The 21,519-nt window shown below is 39.1% G+C and overlaps 1 protein-coding gene across 1 annotated transcript in view; it reads left to right on the forward strand.

Annotated features, from left to right (window-relative positions):
* The first annotated feature begins 7,120 nt into the window (after positions 1-7,120).
* The window catches only part of SLC17A6 (solute carrier family 17 member 6), a 36,217-nt gene continuing 21,818 nt past the window's right edge, over positions 7,121-21,519 (forward strand). Inside the window, 3 exon segments of the mRNA XM_032640690.1 lie at positions 7,121-7,206; positions 9,893-10,145; positions 11,733-11,851. Of these exon segments, the coding sequence (XP_032496581.1) occupies positions 7,121-7,206; positions 9,893-10,145; positions 11,733-11,851 (458 nt within the window).

Raw genomic sequence — 21,519 nt, forward strand, 5'->3', positions numbered from 1 at the left:
TTAATTAAATGGGGTTCATTGACTCAAAAATTTGGAAGATCAGTCTAGTTAGAGGGCAGGTTTCAGGTATGGTTTGATAAGAGCTCTGACTCTGCTTCTCCACAATGAATGACCGAACGTATTGGCACTCTGTATCCAGAGTCTCAGTGAATGACCACAGCCTCTCCATTTTACACAATAAAACCTACCCACTGTGGTTCTCACCACGGTATAATGGTGTATTTACTGTTATTATAATCCCACTGACAAGCACAAAAAATTGTGTAAATTGCACAATTATTCAATCCTGATTTATCAGTGCCCTTTTATTCTTTGTATTAGGAAAAAAGCCATACATATAATATAAATATTATTTGAAGCATGTTTTCCTGCTGACTTTCAAAAAATTAAAATCAACTAGCTGTAGATTAGCCTTTTTACGTCAAAGAAAATTTTCTATTTGATCACTAGAGGGCAGCAGTTCGAAAACATTTATAGCTGCCATTGCATTTCATTACATTTTTGTTGTTCCTTCTCCAAAATTATGATTAGAGTATGCTTATAGCAGTTAAATATTCTGTATTTTAAATATTCTATCCTATTATCAAACTATGTATTCAGATATTTACTCTGGAAAGGGTAACTTTAAATATTCTAGAAATGAAATTTTTTACCTTCTGCCTCTCACAGTATGACTTAGAAAACAGTGTGAAGAAGTTAAACAGACAATCTCTAGGTGTTTGCAGCCAAGTGGGTAATTTCAATAATGTTATGTGCTTTCTTCCAAGGAATACCATATTCCACAATCTGGAATGATAAGCATAATGGTACCCAAAGGGAATCAGTAACCCAGGATGATGAAAGCAAAATAGCATCCCTATAGGACTCAAAGAGAGCGAGCGAGCGAGAGAGAGATTTCAATTAGGTAATATTTCATCAGACCCGAAGAACATTACATATTACTTGTCATTTAATCTATTTATTAGTCTGTAAAATACCTTAAGTCAGGGTGATCTCTGTTTTAGGCTCCTTCATGTTGAAGTGTGTATTTCTTTAATTCTCTTTACAAGTTGCATCTCTTTTCTATTAATTTTTTTCCAGTATTCTCTTATACAATCACAGCTTTTACTTTAAGAAAAATATTTTTTGAGAGTTTAAAGAGGCTAATACTTTCAAAGTCCTTTTGTAATTTATCGCATTGCTCTATGTATATAGTGTGGGATTCAAAACTAGGAATACTTTTCTGGCATTAGAAGAGAAATAGTTGGTCTTCATTCACTTTAACACTTGGGTTTTTCCAAGGGACAATGTTGTGTAAGTGAATGAGAATTTTTTCCTCTTGGGTACACGAAGAAAGAAATGGAATAAAATGTATACATCTTTCTAATGGTAAATTATAAAGAGTAAGATGCACACAAAAAGGACACATTACGTATATGACTATATACATGTATTTTGGTAGTTAATTATATATACTTAAGATTACAGTTTATTTAGAACTCCCTACTTCCAAATTTTAAATCAGACAGACCACAGGTAAATCAAAAGATAATTTATATTAGGCCATTGAATATAGCAGTGCAAAGTACTGAGTTATGTACACAGATGTGGGTAAGACAAACTAAATTATTTCTTCTATCTCTGTTTCTCTAGAAATTGTATAATCATAATTTCTTGGAAATGTCTCTGAAGCTAACACTGCAAAGTCAAATAAAGCTGAACTAAAATCCATCCACTTAAAAACCCTTGGTAAGAAAAAAGTCACAGATGAATCCTAGGGCTTATTTGTATAGCCTCAACCTGAAAGAAGGGTGTAATTAGAATGAACATTGGTTTAAGTATTCAAAGTCAAATAAAGCCATACTATAAAATACCTTTCCAACGCAGTTTTCTCTTTAGGAATGTGCACGCTGTACAACTGCTATGAAAAGCTATAAAACTGTGCTGAGTCAACTGGTTTACTACATCCTAGAGAGAACCTAGCCCACAGTGAGTGCAAATATCTGTTGAGTGAATATTTGTTGATAAATATTTTTTGAAATAAATTTGCCTTAAAAACACCTTACCAGTGATTTATAAATAGCCCTAATTATAATGTCTTTAAGTATATATAGTATATATATATATATATATATATATGCATATTTGGTGATGAGAAAGGAAGCTTATCAAACTTATATAACTATTTCAAAATACTTATAAAATTATCACAATTTATTCTGTTGGGACTGAAAACATTAACCCATTTTTACCCCATGATTACCACGTCATTTCTAAATCTTAACAGAGTGAAGTTTCTTTATAATGACTCTTTCATTAACTGAGGGACTCCCAGACAACCAAGTTATTTCTAAGGACATTTAGTATTTTGTCAGGTAATTGCAAACATATTGCCCACAGAGGATGCTTCATATTTTTAGGTGTAGATTTTAATTTAACAAGTGCCAAGAAAGAAGGAGAAGGAGGAGGGAGAGGAAGAGAAGAAAAGAAGAAGAGGAGGAAGAGGAAGAGGAAGAAGAAGGAGGAGGAGAAGGAGAGAAAGAAGGAAGGAAGGAAGGAAGGAAAATAGGAAGGAAGGAAGGAAGGAAGGGAAGGGCAAGGATGAAAGAAAGAAAAAGAAAGAAAGAAAGGAAAGAAAGAAAGGAAGGAAGGAAGGGAAGGGAAGGGAAAGGAAGAAAGAAAGAAAAGAAAGAAAGAAAGAGAGAAAGAAAGAAAGGAAAGAAAGAAAGGAAGGAAGGAAGAAAGGGGGAAGGAAGGAAGGGAAGGGAAGGGAAAGGAAGAAAGAAAGAAAGAAAGAGAGAAAGAGAAAGAAAGAAAGAAAGGAAGGAAGGAAGGAAGGAAGAAAAACAGTTTTAATTACATAATTAAAGACAATTGCTTCTAAAATAATAACATATCCTTCCACCAGAGGGCAACATTTGCAAGACATTTAAATGATCTCTCAAAAGTATTTCCTACCACAAAGATATAAACAAATGCAAACGTAACATTGCTATTGGGTAATATCGTATGTAAATTTCAAAGACTACTATGATGACAATTATTTAAACAATTGCTTATAAAACTTAAAAATACTCAGTAAAACACAAACAATAAATTGACTTCTTTAAATATGTAAGAACTTTCAGAAAGGAACATATTTCTCTATATCATTGGCATTTTTTTTCAGTTCATTATTAGCTGTTTAGTTCAAATACAATAAAAAAAATCTTAGGGTGGAAGAAATGAAGAAAATAGTGTTCTACATCAATGAATAAATTAATGAAAAAGTCAGAGACTTTTATAAGTGGAAGGGCTGATAGAGATCACTTACTGCAAGCCTTCATTTGTACAAATAAGGAAACCAAAGTTTATTAAAGTTAAGTAATTGATTCAAAGTTGCAGGGATGCTAATCAGCAGAGCCAGGACCCAAACGCAGGTCAGTTGATTTCACATTTCATAATCTACACCATTGATATTCAAATCGTGATCCACAGATGCAGCCCTGAACTTGTTAGAATTGCTGAATTTTGGGCTCCACTGTAGAGCTATGGAATCAGAATCTGTATTTTAACAAAATCTTAAATGGTGAAAAACTACTCTAACCCATACTGCTTCTTCATCACTGGTTGCATGACTTCAGGCAATTCATTAAATCTCATTTCCCTCCTCAATAAACTGGGAATGAAATTAGTTATTTTGAAGAATCATTCCAAAGAATAAATGAGATAATGTAAATGAAAGTCATTCATAAATTGTAACACTACACATGTTAGTTATAGTCAATGAAACCTTCTCCTTTTATTGCTAAGAGTGCTTGGATAAAGGGGACAATTCTACCAGAGAAAGAATTGCCTAATAATGTAATTTAAGGCTAAAATTGGATGGAAAATATTAACAGTAAGGGAAGGTGTCCAGAGAATGGAAGACTTTTTCAATGTCCCTAAATGAATGCCATATGTATAACTACTAATATTTCCTTGCATAAAGATAAATCTGGTGAAAGTAAGGTCACAAAAGTACATGTTCAGTGTTTGGATTTGGGGACCATGCATGAAGAAAATATGTTGGATTAGTAAGTAATATGTAAATATGTGTCTCTAATATTGGGTGTAGCTGTTAAGAATAGCCTAAATTGTAGCCTAGCAACAATTCTTGTAATTTTTCACATACAACATTTTCCCCTTGTTTATGACTTTGCTCAAGATGTCTCTCCTCTGGCTGGGATCTCCCCAAGTGCCACCATCATTCCCCACCCAATTTCCTGGGCTGTCATCATTTTTACAGGACTAAGTTTCTCTTCAAGTCTTAAGACAGACAAGGAAATATCACCTCCTGAAATCTTTTCTGTACACTTTATACTCCCAGGCTGGGTTACTTAACTTGTCCAGTTTCACCCAGAAGTATCTGTCATTGTATTTATGTGTCTATTTCCCATGCAGCTTGTGAGATCTTTCAGGGAACAGCCTCAGAACCTAGTGAAATTTTTAGCACTAAATAAATATTTTTAGTATGAATAGATTAATATTAGCAGTAATTCTGATTTAAACACTCACACTTTTATCAAGAGAATGGAGGAGAGAGCCAAATGACATTGATTTCAATAAGATGAATGTAATTATTTTACTCTACAAACAATGCTTTTGTGTTGGATTTGTATCATTCATATATATGTGCATATATGAATATACACACACACATACACACACACACATGACTTAGCAATCAAGTTTGCCAGTGGTTTAAATCTCTAATCATTTTGGGTGAAACTTAGGCAGGAATGCTTGGAAAAATCATTTTTATGTCACCATCGTAGCTTCACAGATATCTGTTTGACTTCTATTTTTTATATAACTTTCTGGAATTTCAAAATAATGGATATCCCTAAATGAATTAAATTTAATGAACTTGGTCACTAAAGATTTGAAAAACTTAGATATTTTGAAAAACACTTGATGAGTCAAGTCCTGACTAGCTTGAATCTTTTGTTTGGAGGAAGGTAGTTTAATGAGTTTTCTTTTTTCCCTTTTTACAGTTGATCACCTTGGGGGTAGATACTATTTCGAGGCATTCCAGAGTTTTAGAAAAATCTTGTTCAGTATTGTAATAGGCAATATATATTTTAATGCATAACAAAATAAGAGAAAGATGCTTCCGGTATCCTTTTCTTTATTATAATTCATAGAAAATATAATTTGATAAATATTAAATTTAGTAATGGTAGTTTTAGCTACTTTTGAAATTTTTTTCAGCTATCCATTCAGTGTATGCATATTCATTGTATTATTTGGCCTATTTGGGTAATATTCTTACATGTTTCTGTACTTGGATCCATACTTCTGAGATATGGTAACAGAATCCCTAAGAAAAATCTACTCCCCCTGTTGGCTTAAAGGAAATTCAAGGATTTTGACTTTGCGAATGTGTTTCAAGGACAATCTGTTTTGTAACTATTTGCCTGAATTTCATCTAAGAGGTCCGTGATTCATGTCAAATGCATTAATAATTAACATTAAGCTTGCATTGTTTTCTTGCTTTGCTTAATGAAATAGATTCATTGATGCTATTCCTATATATGTGAAAGCAAATATCTTACATGAATTTCTCTCTGTAGTTCTGCTTTAGGAGAAGATGGTACAAAATAAAAATTACATTTTAAACGATTATAAATAATTTTAAATAAATCTTGAAAATATCATCAATGATAATTTGTTAACAAGCACAAGGTATAGCCACAAATTTCATCAGTATATTGGTATTTCAGTAGTGTGCTGAAAATTAGTTAAGTGAAGAAGTATACAATTCCAAGGAATTTATATTAAACTGCTTTTCTTTTATTTAACCAAGAACACAGGAAAACTATTCTTTTTTTAATTATTTCTCTATTCCCTCCCCCACCTCCCTCCTTCCCTCTATCCCTCTTTCTTGCTTCCTCCTTCTCTATCTTCCTTTCTTCCTTCCTTTTTTTCTTACCTATCAGGGGTTAAAACAAAACACAGGAACAATATAATTATGCACTTTGTATACATATATTTTATATTCAAGGGAGCCCCGGTGCCCCGAATAACACAAACATAAGTAAAATGTGCTGTAATCTTCCTTCCCTGCAACACTGTCAGAGCTGGCATCAGCGTGCTGGGCAAAACATAGGAAACTAGAAGTAACTTGTCAATTTTTAATAAAGTCTTTCTCTTTTGCAGAGCTAAATGCACCATGCTCCCTGCAAACCCTGGCGATGATGACTTCTTCTCACTTGGTTTCCATAGCATCCATTCCTGAAGATCCCCAGTATAGTCTTTGGTCAGGGCCATCCTCCCAGTTCCCCTAGAAAGTTGGCAACCTGGCCAGCCAAAAGAAACCTCCCCTTTTCCTGAAACTTACTCTGTCCTTGGTGCTGAACCATTTTTCCGAGAAGCGCCCAGACGGGCTCTGTCAGCGGTGCTGAAAACAAAATCTTCCCTGACGCTGCCCAAATCAGAACAGTGTATCTGTTATTTACTCACGTCCTCAAAGAGCAGCAAGCTTTCTCCATCTTAATTCGACACTACCGCAGAGCGGAGTTTGCGCCGGCGTGATGGGAGGAGATCGTGGGCAAGGAGGAAAAACTAAAGCAGTATCGCTCACTTGAGACCTAAGATGCTCCCATGAGTCTTGGAATTGCTCTGCTCCTTACCGCAAAGGCACCATTTTTAAAAGTACTATTCTTTTGACTTTGTCCTTACACAAGGGTTCTGTGGTATTTCCGCCCACGTTTAAAAGGCAGAAGATTTGACAGCAACAAGGCTTTCAAAACCGGGAATTTACATTGTTTTCCAGTGGACTGACTTCCAGGACAAGGACTCATCTGCACCCGCCCAAATACCATGGCACTGCGTGCGCCCTTTGCCACCGGATCCTCCCCTTCCAATGAGACTTTCTGATTGTGTCTACCAACTCTCCTATTAGGAAACCCGTGGGTTGCATGCAGCTATTCTGTTGTATTCTCATTCTCACTCTCCCTCCCCTCTCACTCGCACTCTTGCAAGAGGCACACCGATACCGTTCTGCTGAGAAGAAAAAACCTACAACTACCTTAAGCGATTAAGACAATATGCGCAACTCTCCCCTTTCCTAGCGATTTCTATTTAAATCTGGCAAGAGCCGACACCACGCTTTGCAGGAATGGAGTCGGTAAAACAAAGGATTTTGACCCCAGGAAAAGAGGGACTAAAGAATTTTGCTGGAAAATCCCTCGGCCAGATCTACAGGTAAGGAAAAGCAAACCTCTGTTTGCCTGGGACTCAGCCTGAAAAAAAAATCTGCAGAGCTATTTCCTTAAATCCTGGTTGCTTAGAGAGATTGTAATATGTTCGGAAAATCTTTTTTGTTGCTCATTGCTGAAGCGGGGCTGCTCTGGAAACCTACTTAGTAATTCAGGAATGTTGCACTAAATTAACCTGTCTGGTGTGTGTGTGTGTGTGTGATTTTTGTTTTGGTACCTGCAGATTCTTATCCTTTCCTACCGAGGATTTATCCTCTTTACAATTAAGAAATGACCTGCACCTGTTCAAAGAGCCTTTCTTGTGTTGCTTATAGTGACACCAAAGTAAATTCCTTTAATGCAGAAAAATGAATAAAAAACACAACCACCTAAAAAATTAAACAATAAAATTCCGAAGAGTAGTGGTGAAAAGAAAGCTGGGTCTCAGCTTTAAAACCACTTGAGTAGAGAATCCCCCAGTGGAATCTTCCTTCTGTACTGAAGGAAGAAGAATCAAAATATATCAATAATTGATAGCTGAAACAGTTCCTCTCTTTAAATCTGAAACAATGTATATGCATTTTTAATTATTTGACCTCTCCTAGAAGTCTATTTCTTGCATGGGAAATGTCACAGTGCTTTTAAGAAAAGCCATAATAATAACCAGCAAAATGACTTTGGAAGTACTAGAAATGATTTAAAATTTTAATCTTCCCTGTAGTCACTATACTAATTATTCTGTAAATTTTACAACTTTAAATTTTTTCAAGAATATTAAATGAATACACATTTTCTTAATAATGTGAAAATCAAGAAGAAGGGGCAGAAACAAAAGGATAAATGATTCTAAGAGAGCGCTAATATTTGCATTTGAGAAATTGAAGCCTTTGGAAATGTATAGGATATGTAAAGAAAATGACCAAGGCACCTCCCAATTTTCCAAATCTCTCTGGTCCTGGTGGGCTTCTTGTAGGCACCATCATGCACCTATGCGGCAGTAGATACTGCAAAGGCCCTGCAGTCCCGCAGCTACCCTGGAAAGAGCTGTTCTTTCCCAGCTCAACTGCCATCAGGTGGGGAGTTCAGGTGCAGAGTTTAACTTTGCATATATGAGCACATGAAGCCAATATGAAAAAAAATCACATTTGTTGAATTTTTCTCTCTTAGAATAAATTGCTCTGTACGCTAACATTGGAATTGGGCTTTAGGAATAAGTATTAACATAACCGCAAATACAGTTATGATGTTTCCCCAGTTGGTATTTTGTAGAATTTGGAAGTTTGACATTTTTTTTCTGGTAGTCTCAGATTGCTTGACAGCTGTCTCCCAAGCTATGCATTCTTGAAATTGATCTAAAATTTTCATTCGCTTTACCTGCGGGTATGAAAACAATTGTGTGTGGATATAATCATTTAAAGGGGCACACATAGAAAAAAGATATATGGTGGATTGGAAAACATCTACAAATCGTAAACAGAGAGGTTCTTTGTTTAAATATCCATCTCAAGGGTCCACGGTGTGTTACCCTTCACATTCCTCTTCTTTTAAACAGAAATTTCGCTGATATATTGCGGACCAAAACAACACTATCAGCTTTTAGTAAAACCATTCTATCACTCTGCTTTCCCCTTTCCCCTCCCCACAAGGAAGAAAGCCTAAAAGCAACTGAATCAGTGGGGTGAAATCTTAGGAAATACTATGCAAGTTAAAAAACACAAAACGAAACATAAATGTGAGATCTTCTACCTTGGTGTGGAACATCTTACCAGAGTTGATTTGCGGGTGCATTGGTATAATCTGGGAGTCTCATTTTACTTCTTTGGAAATGGGTCCATGACATTTTTCGGTGTTTGTAACTGAGATAGTAGTGACACAAGATTGTGAATAATTAATTATTCATGTTCTGGCAGTAGGAATCTTAGGTGTCGGCCATATGTTGTGGAGGCCTTTGTTTCAAACTCAAGTAACAAGGGATAAAAGAGTAAGCTGTGTAACAGGAGAGTAAATGTTGAACTGGCATCCTAGGAGCTGGAGGAGGGGAAAGGAGAGTGCGTGACACTGAAAGAGTGTTCGCAGACCTTCTCCGCTTGGGCACCGGACGGGACAGGCCTTGGTGCCAGGGGCTCCCGGGCTTAGCTGGCGGGTAGGGGGTTGGATCCCGGTGTCCTCAACCCGGAAAGCTTCAACTTGGCTGGGAAGGAAGGAGTAGCGTGGGTGCAGGACTGTGCCTGGGCCCGCCCACCAGGGAGCAGCCCTCGGGAGGCTGGGTGGCTGGATGAAAGCGGCTGTCGCCTGGGCAGAGCACTGCACGCGGGAGGTGTCTATACAGGCGCTGAGAAGGCGCCTTTCGGGTCACCCTTACAAACTGCAGACCCCGCAAGAAAGTTAGGCTCAGGCGGTGTACGTGAATCAAGGCGCTGTGGGGTGGATCCCGAGGGAATGGGCACTGGTTGCCATAGGACAGAAGATATTAAAGTTGAAGAGATGTTGCCGCGGGGAGGGAGCCTGGAAGAAGGCTGGAGAGCCCGGGAGGTCCTGAAGCCTGGTGGCGCCCCAGCACCCTAACCCCTGAGGGAGGGGAAGCAGGTCAGGGCCCATCCCCCGAGTCCTGACCGGTCCTGGGAACTGGTAACGGGCCGGCGTCGGGGTGCCTAACCCGTGGCGTCCTTGCCTCCCCACGGTGTGCCGCGCAGGGTGCTGGAGAAGAAGCAGGAGACCGGGGAGACCATCGAGCTGACGGAGGATGGGAAGCCCCTGGAGGTGCCTGAGAAGAAGGCGCCGCTGTGCGACTGCAGGTGCTTCGGTCTGCCACGTCGCTATATCATCGCCATCATGAGCGGCCTGGGCTTCTGCATCTCCTTCGGCATCCGCTGCAACCTGGGCGTGGCCATCGTGGACATGGTCAACAACAGCACCATCCACCGCGGGGGCAAGGTCATCAAGGAGGTGGGCAACAGCTGGCCCTGTGGTTTCGCAAAGCCACTTCACCTGTTTGAGCCCCACTATCCCCATTGAATGAGGAAGGCTTGTCCGGCCCCTCGAGCACTGCCCTTCTAGATTGGGACGCGACAGTATAATCAAGCCCTTTTCAGGCTGGAGCAAGTCTCTTCTGTTCTCTGGGCCTTCCTCTTCTCCCCTGCAAAGTGTAAAATAAAACATCTGGCTCACTAGGTTTTTGAGGAGAGTGACTTTATACAAGGAATTGGTCCTTAATACTGTCCGCTAAATCTAAATCGAACTATTTTCTTTTACTCGGAAGAATAGAGCAGCAGATTAGTTATAATTTTCCCCGGCTTCCAATTCTCGCCAACATTCTCCATAACCAAAATGAAACGAAACCGAAAAACAAATCAAACAACTGTGCACACATATGGGCAGTTTTAGCCGAGGGGTCTTTAGGAGCGTCCCACCTGACTGTCGGAGAGGAGCCGATGCAGCTCAGGACAGTCTCGGGGTCACGGGGAAGCCAGTCCCGTAATCTTAGGATGTGCGTTGGGTGACGATTAGGGAGAGGAGGGTCGACGTCAAGGTCAAAGAAACCCGTGGGTCCTGACTTCCTGTTTAGTGATCTGAGCTAACGTAAGCCAAGCAGAGCAAGGGTTGGGGGTTGGAATGCAAAATTTGGGACGGGCTGTGGATGGGAAGCTGTGAGCGCTGATGGGCCCTGGGTATTCCGGGAAACAGTGCAAAGTGCGTTTGGTTTCATAATTTTATTCAAAGGGGGGAAAAATAAGAGTCCCCAGTTCCCCAGGCCGGATAAGGGCTCTTTCATCTTTCCTGCGCAGAGAGTTCACCCCAGTGTACTGTAAGGTTCACCTTGTGCGGCGGACCAGGCTGGTGAGGGCGGAGTTAGGCCCCGACCTTCAGACACACCCTCTCCCGCTCTTCTGACCACCTCTGAACAACCCCTTCCCCTCCACTGAGTCCCCCAGTTTCCCCGGGCTTTTCCAAATCTTTCTGGCCTATGCCCATCCCCATTGTGCTGGGACCATCCTTCCTACTAGGTCCTCCGACTTCAGCACCTTCCATCCCAAGCTCCCCACCTCCCTTCCCCAGAATTTCTCCAGCTGGGTTCCATTCTCCAAGCGATTCCACTACTGCGTGGTCGGCGTCGGCTAAGTGGACCCGCGTCAGGTGTCTCTTTCCCCAGCCAGCGAACAGAATCCCTTTGTGGGGAGTCCTCATTTCCCAAACTCAAGCCCTGATGACTCCTCGCTCGCAGAGGTGATCCGACCTTCCTGGCAGTCGTCGGGGAGCAAAGCCAGGGCGCCCAACTTCGCTATTAATCACAATCCATTTCAAACGAGCACGGTTTTTCAGTTAAAAGAGGCATTTCTTCTCCGTAAGAAGATACAGCTTCAACTTTGTTACGAAACGAAAATTAAGCCACCCCCATGCTCAGAATGCTGGGAGTACCCCGGGCGGTGAGGGCTGTTCGACCGAGAATTACTGAACATGAATTTTCAGCCCAAGCACTAACTCTACTCTCTCCCTCCACCTGTTTTTTGTTTTGTTGTTTTCCTACTCCCCTAGAAAGCCAAATTCAACTGGGACCCGGAAACCGTGGGGATGATCCACGGTTCTTTCTTTTGGGGCTACATCATCACCCAGATTCCGGGCGGCTACATCGCTTCTCGGCTGGCCGCCAACAGGTAAAGCATCGAGCCCGGCGGGGGCTCGGGGAGGTGGGACTTATACCCTCCGAGGGGCAGCGGAGGCCGCGGGCAGGGGCGACGGCCCCGAGGGGTTGGGGAACTCCTGGGCGAGGTCTCCTAGTACCCTGGAACCCACTCGCGGGGCTCGAACACTGTGCCTCGTTCCAGAATAAGGCGCCCCAAAGGATTTGGGTTTTCCACGGCGGGCGCACTTTGTCGCCGCCGCCTCCCTGCCCTGGCGTAACCTGCTTCTCGAGAAATGGTCGACGTGCCTCCGTGGCTGCTAGGGGCTGAGGCCAGGCGGGGAGCCGGGGAGCAGAGACGGCGCCGCCGAGCGCACAAAGGGATGGGGGGCGTCACTGCGCTCTGGTGTGCACGTCCTTCGGGTGCCCCTGCTCCGTGTGATGCTGACCTCCCCGTAGAGCGCAAAAAACAGCCCGCCCAGATGGTGCTCTGGGTCTGCAGGATTTGTTTCTATGGAGCCAGGCGGGATTTCAGGCGCCCCGGGTGCGACTCCACCTGTTAATGAGCTCTGCTGAGTAGGGGCGGGGGTGGGGAAGGCGCTCAGCTGCTGCCAGAGGCCTCCAGCCTGGCCGCGGTGGTGGCTGCAGCCGAGGTCCTAGCGCCAGCCCTCAGCAGTGCCCCCAGCGCCACCTGCAGAGGCACCCCGAAATACGAGGCGAAAGGACTGATGGGATGGGGGTGTCAAGGAGCATAGCCTGGCACGCCGACTGTGAGAGACAGCTTCATTTGCTTCATTGTGTGTATTTTGATAAATAAAACTAAATGCTTCTTGAATCTAAGTGTTAAGCTGAGAAAGAAAAGATGCACTCCACCCTTTCAGTTATTGCTACATAGAGACCCCAAATAAAGACTTTGGGCCTTCTTTCAGACCCTGTACCTATGACTTCACCCCTCTCGCTCCCCGCAAAAGGTCAAGTGTTCCTGGGAAGTAATCTAGAACTGGGCACCTCTCTAGTCTTGATCTCCTCTTTGCTTTCCTAAACTGGTCTCTCCCTATCCCTCAGTGAAATCTCCAAGGCCCCTTCCCTGGCTTTTGTCACCTACAATCCATTCACCAGAGGTGTTTTCCTGTGCAAGATTTCTCAGTCATCTCCAAGGCCTAGGGAGAGATTCTTGGAAATTTATTTTAGGCTTAATGCCCCTAGGGTGAGGATTTTTGGACTGACCTTCAAAATGTCGAGAGGAGAGTGCAATAGATTAGGAATAGTGCCTTTTGAATATCATCTTTACCTTGACATGATTATGGTTAATACTCAGACCCAACAGGAGAAAAAAATATTCTTTTAAAAAATGAATCAGTTTAAACTGAAAATTATTAACTGTGTAGAGAACCCAATTTTATGGATGGGATAAATTTTAAAAATTGATATAACGCAGAAAAATGTAAAGGAATATTACTGGTAATGAACATGTTAGAGTTTTGGCTTTTATATCCAAAATGCAGTGTCTCGAATCTCTTTTTTTCCTAAAAATATTTTCTAAAGCAAAACAAACTTCCCAGAAAGATACTCCAAACATACATATGTAAAATATTTTCACTTCAGTGGGAAAACATCCAACAAGTCACCAAAAAAGAAAACTCAATAAAATGTGAAATAAAAATACAATGGCTGTGCCTTTAAGTTTTTTTTCAGAGTCAAAACCTTCAGCTTGCCAAATGTTAAAATGCTAACATTTTCCTGCCAGGAAAAAACACCAGGGATACTCCAGCGTTCCCTCTTTCTAACACTGGGAGGTCAGTAAACAGGTTTTCTTAGTTAAAAAAAAAAAAAATCAAGCTCATTGCTAGCATTTGTGTCATGTTTAGTAAAGAAAAGACTGATGTTGACTCAGGTTCTAATTTGTTCGGTAGATTTTCCTCAAGGGAAAAATTTTCTGAATTTTAGAATTATTATTTGAATCCAAAATCACCTTACCTTTAAGTGGATATTTAGGGAAGAGAAACAATATTTTCATACACAATGCTTTGTATTCTCCAAGACTGAGAAAATAAAGTAAAAATTTATTGTAAAATCTTGTGAACAGATAGAAGAGTATAGATTCACTTCCTTATCACATTTTAAGATTTTTACATACTTGCTTTATTTTGAAAATAATATTACAAAACATACAGTGAGAAATATATAGCCCCCTGTGAAAACAGGTTTAAAATGTATAACATTCCCTTTTCTGATTATAAAAGTATTACATATCAAATAAAAATATATTAAAAAGAGGATAATAAAAAATCATAAATAACTTAATCACCCAGAAACACCTTTATTGACAAGTTGGTGAATGTCCAATTAGTCCTATACATGCTACATAGAATTTTATCTTGGAAGACTTTTTTAATACAAAATTTTAAAGATTTTTAGAATTTGCTTGAAAGATGTATATTTCCTTTTTCAAAAACAGTAAAAACAACACAGCAAGACCAGTTTTCCACCTACAGGCATTGTATACCCATTCTCCCTTCCCTATAAATCATTTAATAATAGAACAAGATTTCCCTTGGGTGAGATACTGGGGACAGAGTCCTTTCCCTCTAGGTGTAAAAGAAGCTCATTTTGGAAAGTTTTTACCATCAGCATTGTGGGTGGAACTAGAGCAGAGGAACTGAAGTGTGTGGAGACAGTTCCTCTAGAGAGAGGGGCTTCTGGTTACACTTCCTGGCAGATTTCTCAATGAAAAACAAATGATAATTTGGCTTCTCCATTTCATGGATTAAGCAAAAGCAGCCCTACTCTTGGTCAGAATACAGATTCTTGGTCCTTTTTCTTGTCCTATTCTAAGTATGCTTGCTGTCCTGCTCAATGAGGAGAGAAGGTGGGAGAGTAGTGGCGAAAGGAAACTGGGTCTCAGGGAGACCTCTTGCATCATTTTTTTCTTTTGCCTTTCCTTAAAGGGCTAATGCACATCCTGGGCCGGAGAATTTAGTCAAATCCATGGAGGACTTTAGAGTGGGGAATCAAAGGAAGATTCCTCACAAAATCTGTAATGTTTAAGATGAGAACATTTAATACAGTGATAAGAAGGTATTGGAGGTAAATTAATTTTGTCTTTAAACAATAAAGAGCATAGGGCTTACAGTAACTCAAAAATTTATGAACGTGAAATTGCTAAAAAAAACTATCTTTATCTTGCATTTAGAGAGTGATGAGGAACCTGGTCAAGTATTTAGTGGGAGAAACAACACAATTTTTACAAAGGAATAACCAAAGAGGTTCAGATTTACCAAAGGAAGTTTGGTCAACACTATATTTTTAATGGATGATATTGTATTCACAAAGACTATTCTTGCCTCTGTCTAGGTGGCAATATTATTTAAGCCCTATTTAAAAATTTTTCCTGTTCTGCTCCTGTCCTCCTGACTTCCCAACTCTGCTTTAATTATTTATGTAACACTATTGCCAGCTATCATACCGCTATTTTTCTTTCTGATCTATAACTAAGAAGTAACTGCCTTCTTACAATAAAATGTAAGCTCCATGAGTGCAAGCAGTTTTGTCCTTGTTATTTACACTGCTCTATCCAACGAGACCCTGACCCATAATAGATACCTGTGGAATAAATGAAATAGACATCACAACAAAGTGTTTTGCACCTTTTACAAAAGGCAATATTACATAGTGGTTAAGATACAGGATCTAAAGCCAAATGGCATGGGTTCAGACTTCTGAATGTATTACTTAATAACTGAATGACTTAAAACATTATTTAACATCTCTGAGCCTCAGTTTGCATTTCTGTAAAAGGGAGCTAATCAAACTATCTACCTGATATGAGCATCATGACAGCTAATTAAGAGAATACGTGTAAAGTTCTTAGATATGCCTGGCACTCAATAATTGTTGGCTGTTATCATTTATTTTCAATCACATCTTAATTCAGAAAAAATTGAAAGAAAAAACCTCTTATGAGCACTCGATATCACTTGTGTTTAAATTTGTTCTAAGTATTAGTAATGCAAAAAGATTATTTCTATTGTGATAAAAATACCTCTTTTCACATGTCAGATTTCTGCCTTTAAAATTATTTTCCCATACACACTATTCACAATTAAAATTATTGTTCACTGAAAATGTCATAAGTCTCATTTGAAGGCTTGTAAAGGGCTGTCTTAAAAAATTACTTATAGCCAAGAGTGTAGTATTTCAGTGCATGCAATCTTTGAATTCTGGCCAGGTATTATAAATGTGCTTAGAGAAATCCATTTAAGTTTGAGGTTAGTCTTCTCTGATGAAAATTAAAGATTATTTCCCCCACCCCTATCCTTTATTCAAAGAGGGTTCAGTTCCAAGTGCAACATTTTACCTTTTCAGGCATTTCTTGAGTTTCTAACTTGACTTTTGTTAAAGAGAAAACAGTTCTTTATTCAGATAAGAGATTGAGGATCACATGTATCTGTAGCATATAGTGAACTCCCTATAACAGAAAGAAGCCATATTAGACCTGGACAGGGCTCATCTAATCCAATCCTCTCACTTTATCCACCAGGAAAGGAAATAGAGAATCAGGGAGGCAGTGACTGGCTCAAAGTCACAAAGAGATTGTGACTAAAACTCAGGTGTCCAGTAATACATGACCACAGGCTCTCTCTACGTTGAAATTTATCATCCCTGCCTCATATTATGTGCTTTATCGCAAAGTTCACTTTCAGTAGCAAGCTGAGCCCTCTGCTCTCTGAATGAGTGCCTGCAATCTATCATGTCCCAAATCCAGGACAGAAATCCACGAATCAGAGAGAGAAGGCTTTAGCAGGCCCAAGGGATTCTTAGATTTTTGTGGCAGGAGAAACATACTGTATTTTTGTGTGTGTACTGGCTCCCAAATGATTTGGCCATAACATGAGTGCTTCTGTTCTTTTCCCTGCAAAAGGCAAAATCCAAACTTGATAATGACTTAGACAAATAGTGTGATTTTTCTGGAGGAAAAAACATGGTATTTGGAACTTTTTCTCCTGATGCAGCCCTTTGGGAGTTTGAGCTTCTAGAAGATTGCCGAGGTTTGAACGTGACTGGGATAGTTTAAAGCTTTTGTCTACAAGAAAGAAGAGGTTCTTCCTTGCAATTTTGATTGATACAGCTCAATTTGTACTACTGATATAAAAAAGAGAAGATTTATACTTAAAAATGAACAAATTTTAATACATGGATTATAGAACTGTTTACTAATGTGCATTTATGTAAGTGGAATTTGATATACTTTAGGTAAATATCTGGCTTGCCTGATTATGAAAATGTGAGAATGATCTTTAGGAAGATGAACAAAGATATTTTAAACACATCTTCATGTTTTAAGTCCAGAAAGAAATAATTTTACTGGTGTTATTCTGTCATTTTTCTTTCACAGAAATAAAATAATGAAGATGTGCTTTATATATAGTAATAAGCATTGGAAATAGATTCTTAAGTCTCATCACCAAACACTCTCTCCCTCTCCCTCTCTCCCTCTCTCCCTCTCTCCCTCTCTCCCTCTCTCCTTCTCTCCCTCTCTCCCTCTCTCCCTCTCTCCCTCTCACTCTCTCACTCTCTCTCTCCTATCATCTTTTTTCCTCTACACTTACTTATCCATTGTAACGTGGGTTGCAAGCAGGGGTTTCTTAACACTTCCAGTGAGAAATATTTGCAAATTCCTTTTGGTGAGAAAATAATTCAGATTATTTTCATAAAGCCTGCTGCAAGAGACCACCATCCTGCTATGATGGAATTGGTTTATAGTCCTCCAGTCTTTTAGGGCCAGAGGTGACTATCTCTATTTCACTCATCTAGCTGCCTATCAAACATCTAGCCATCTTCCCATTGTGGGCTCTATAGGTTAGGTATCTGGGGCAATGCAGAAGAGGCCTTCTTTTCTTCTGACAAAAGAAAATACCCTTTCCAGGAGATGAATAGATGTATCTGGGAGGAGGGGTCCCTAAGGGCTTGCACGTGGTTTGCTGACACACGCTTCTCTCTCCTTCCATCCTCCTCTCCTCCCACCCTTACTAGGTCTGCCTTCCCCTGCGGCTGCCACAGCCTACTACTGCAGTGCAGAAGCAGCCTCTGGGGGGAGGGACGTGATTTTGAGGGAGGAGAGAGTCAGGTGGGCAGCTGGTAGAATGACTCTCCCGCTGCCATATGCCACTGTTGGGGCTGTCTAATTTCTCTGTCATGAGTGATGAAGTCATTTTTACAACATAATGAGGTACCAAGGGACCCAGAGGGCTGGCTTGTGCTTGTGTATTCCTTTTTTAATTTGGGAATGGGGGCATCAGATGTGACAAAGGGAGGCACTGGAGTCCTGATTTGATTAGATTAAATCCATTAAACAGCCTGAATCAGTCTATTCCTGCAGACCCTCTAGAAGAGGATTAGTGCCACACCTGGGGTGAGGAACACTAGATCCCTGTTAAGTGACAAGCCCCTACGCAAATGGAAACTGATTGATTGATTCCGGGAAAATAGATATCATCTGTAGAAATGACAAGTCACCAGTGTTCCTGTCACATCTTCCGGGCAAATCCTTGTCGGGTGGGCTTGATATGTGAGGTTGTTTGTGGCTATGGGTCATAGAAAAAGAAGATGACTGGGAATTTCACAGCTAACTCACTCTGGGTCACAATGAATGTTAATCATCAGGCAGGGCGTGATGCCGGTTCTCAGCAACTGCATTTGCTTTTCCAAACATTTCTGTATCAGGGATACTATATGCCTCTCAATTCTGGCAATCCGTTTGGTAATATAGAACCTCCTCTCCCTCTCTCTATCTTCTCTCTCTTTCTCTCTCTCTCTCTCTCTCTCTCTCTCTCTCACACACACACACACACACACACACACTTCTTTTCCCTTTTTTGTCTTACAGTGTGAAATGATTATATTATCTTACATATAATCACTTTAAGAACACTGGAGTGTACGTGTGTGTGTGTATGTGTGTGTATATAACAAGCAGAAGAGAAACAAGTAAAATGAGGTTTTAACTTGAAAATAAGCAAATTGAATTCATCTTAGTATGTCATTTGCTGCAAGAGAAATCATGAGGAAAACAACAATTTTAAGTAGCTTTCAAGTGGTTATCGTTTTGAAAATCAATCTTAATAAGCAAATGGCTCTTATTTCATTTCACAGAAATTGTAACGATGTTCTTTGAGACATTTAGAGCACCCATCAGTTTCTAATCCTGTTCTTCAGGCACAGAAAACTTCAGATTTTTCATATTTAGTTTGCACATTTCTTTGCTTTTCTTTCTCAACCCAGTTACTTACTTATGTTTGCACCAGGAGTGGGTTTTTAAGGTAGCACTTTAGCTGCCAATTATAAGGAGAAGGGCTTTAAACAGAATAAAATATCATTTTAGTTGAGATTCATCTTATTACTTGGAACTTCAAGTTCAGCAATATTTATCTAATTACTAATTAGATAGTTTGACTATTTGTTCAGCAAAAGCAATATATTAGTTTCATTTATTGCTAAAAAATTCGTGTAATTTGCTAGAATTTTCACTGATGGTTTATTTTTATATATGGTATTAACATAAATATAAGTACACTGATATAAATATACTGCCTGATATTACATATACTGATATAAATACTGCCTGATATTATAGATAACCTAGATTTACAAGCCAGAAAATCAAAAATTTATTTAAAAATGGAAAAATATTTATTTGGGAGAATTTATTTCTAAAAAAGTTTTTTAATGTAAAATATAATATTTCTTTATTTTTCTTCACATTATTCACCTTTATTTGGAAGAAGCAGTGATCAGACCTTATGTGAGTTTCTTAACTGAAATGGATTATAAAGCAAAAAACAAAACAAATGTAAAACCCAGGCTATAAATCAGAAATTGGATTAATTTTACAAATGTGTAATTGGTTAATTATATTGAATAGAGTCTTAAATGTCTATTCTATAATCACCAATTCATTAAAACGTTCTCAGATAAACTACATTATTATTTGATATGTTTTAAAGTTTAACATTTAACCTATGGCGAGGCATTGAAAAATGCACCTGAAAAAATCCACAATGGAATTTCAAAAGACAAAAAGGTTGTAAAAATGAATCTGAAAAACAGCACAAATTTTCTCTTTGAGCCTCCTGATGTCAAGCAGTAGCATGACTGTTTAATTTATATGATGGAGTAGAGGACAGCCTTCTCCTAATCCATAGTTAAAAAGAGTCCAGAAATCTAGCTTTTAGATTAAAATGGGGAAAAATAGAAAGCCAGCTCCATTGCACGGAAACACAGAAGAGACACTCTAATTATGTGAAGTGGAAAGGGGTGAGTGAATATCAGAAGAGCTTTTCAATCAATGTGAAGTAGATCATTCAGGTATAAAATTTCTACCTCACCCTAAACAGTACATTTGTATTGGGGGTGGGAAGAGAGAGGATATGAAATATAAATTGTCTTCATAATTGCCTTAGTTTTCCATTTCAGGAGGCAGATGCAATTAGAATTAAATAGAATAATAAATATATGTATCACTAAACTTTTTATACATATCATCATTCTTCCTTATAGCAACTCTATAAGGCAGACATTATTATACTTGTTTTACTGATGAGAGAACTGAACACAGAATAGCAGAGTTATTTTTCCAAAGATCACTATCTGGTAAGAGGAAGATCTGGCATATGAACCCCAGTATGTCTGATTTCAAATGATGTGCTTCTTTACTAAATATATTTTTCCTATTGAATAGATTTGTGTGTATGTTCTTTAAAAAAATCTATTTTATAGTCTCTTTTTAAAAAAAATTACTATATTACTTAGTGCAGGGCTAGGTCCATAGGAAAGAGCAGCACAGCTGTGGAATAATTTAAAATATCTATTTATTTGCATGGCTTTGATTTTTAGACAAGTCTTTTGATAAACTTGAAAAACAGGTAATGCTGGGTAATATTTTCAGGGCAATATTGCCGTGAAGTGTAATTGTGTGTCGGAGACTGGTGCTAGGGAAAATAAAACTCACATGAATATTAAATGTTTCTTAGTATGTAATCTATTTCCTTCTGTTGAATTATCAAAAATATATTCAATGCTTATATTTGTTTTTGTAACATCAAGCCAAACAAAAATCATGACTATCAAGCATAATACAACATACACAACTATGTTAAATATTGATAAATGGAGAGATTCTTTAAGAGAACAATATATCACCTCTGAAGCATTACCACCTAGTTTAATTTTGAAAGCAGAGCTTCAAAGACAGTGGTTTCAAAAGCTAATGAGGATGTTGTGCTGAACAGAAAGTGTAATGGCAGTTGGTTTCAGGAGATTCCACAATGTTGTCTGGAAGACTTAAGGATGAGGCCAGACTGGGTCATGTACTTGAACTCAGCAACTATTTCAAGTGAGGATTTATCCACAGGAGTACTCTAAATTCTATAGTCCATAGCTACCATCCTACAGTTATTCTATGAGAGTAACTCAGCTTCCTAGAATTCTTAGGATACCCAGAACAGCAGTTTGTCCCCATTAAAAACTCAAGAACAAATAAATGGTCAATTGATTTTAAGGCTATTGGGATAAAGAAAGCTCAAAGAAAAAAGACCTGTTATCACCTACGTATATCTCAGGAAGGGAAGATTTCATTTCCCTCGATTTAAAATCTTTATAAAAAAGTAACTGGTGATCATTTCTTAAGAGCATGCCACAAGCAAA

This window comes from Phocoena sinus, chromosome 8 (genome assembly GCF_008692025.1).
Source record: "Phocoena sinus isolate mPhoSin1 chromosome 8, mPhoSin1.pri, whole genome shotgun sequence".
Taxonomy (NCBI): domain Eukaryota; kingdom Metazoa; phylum Chordata; class Mammalia; order Artiodactyla; family Phocoenidae; genus Phocoena; species Phocoena sinus.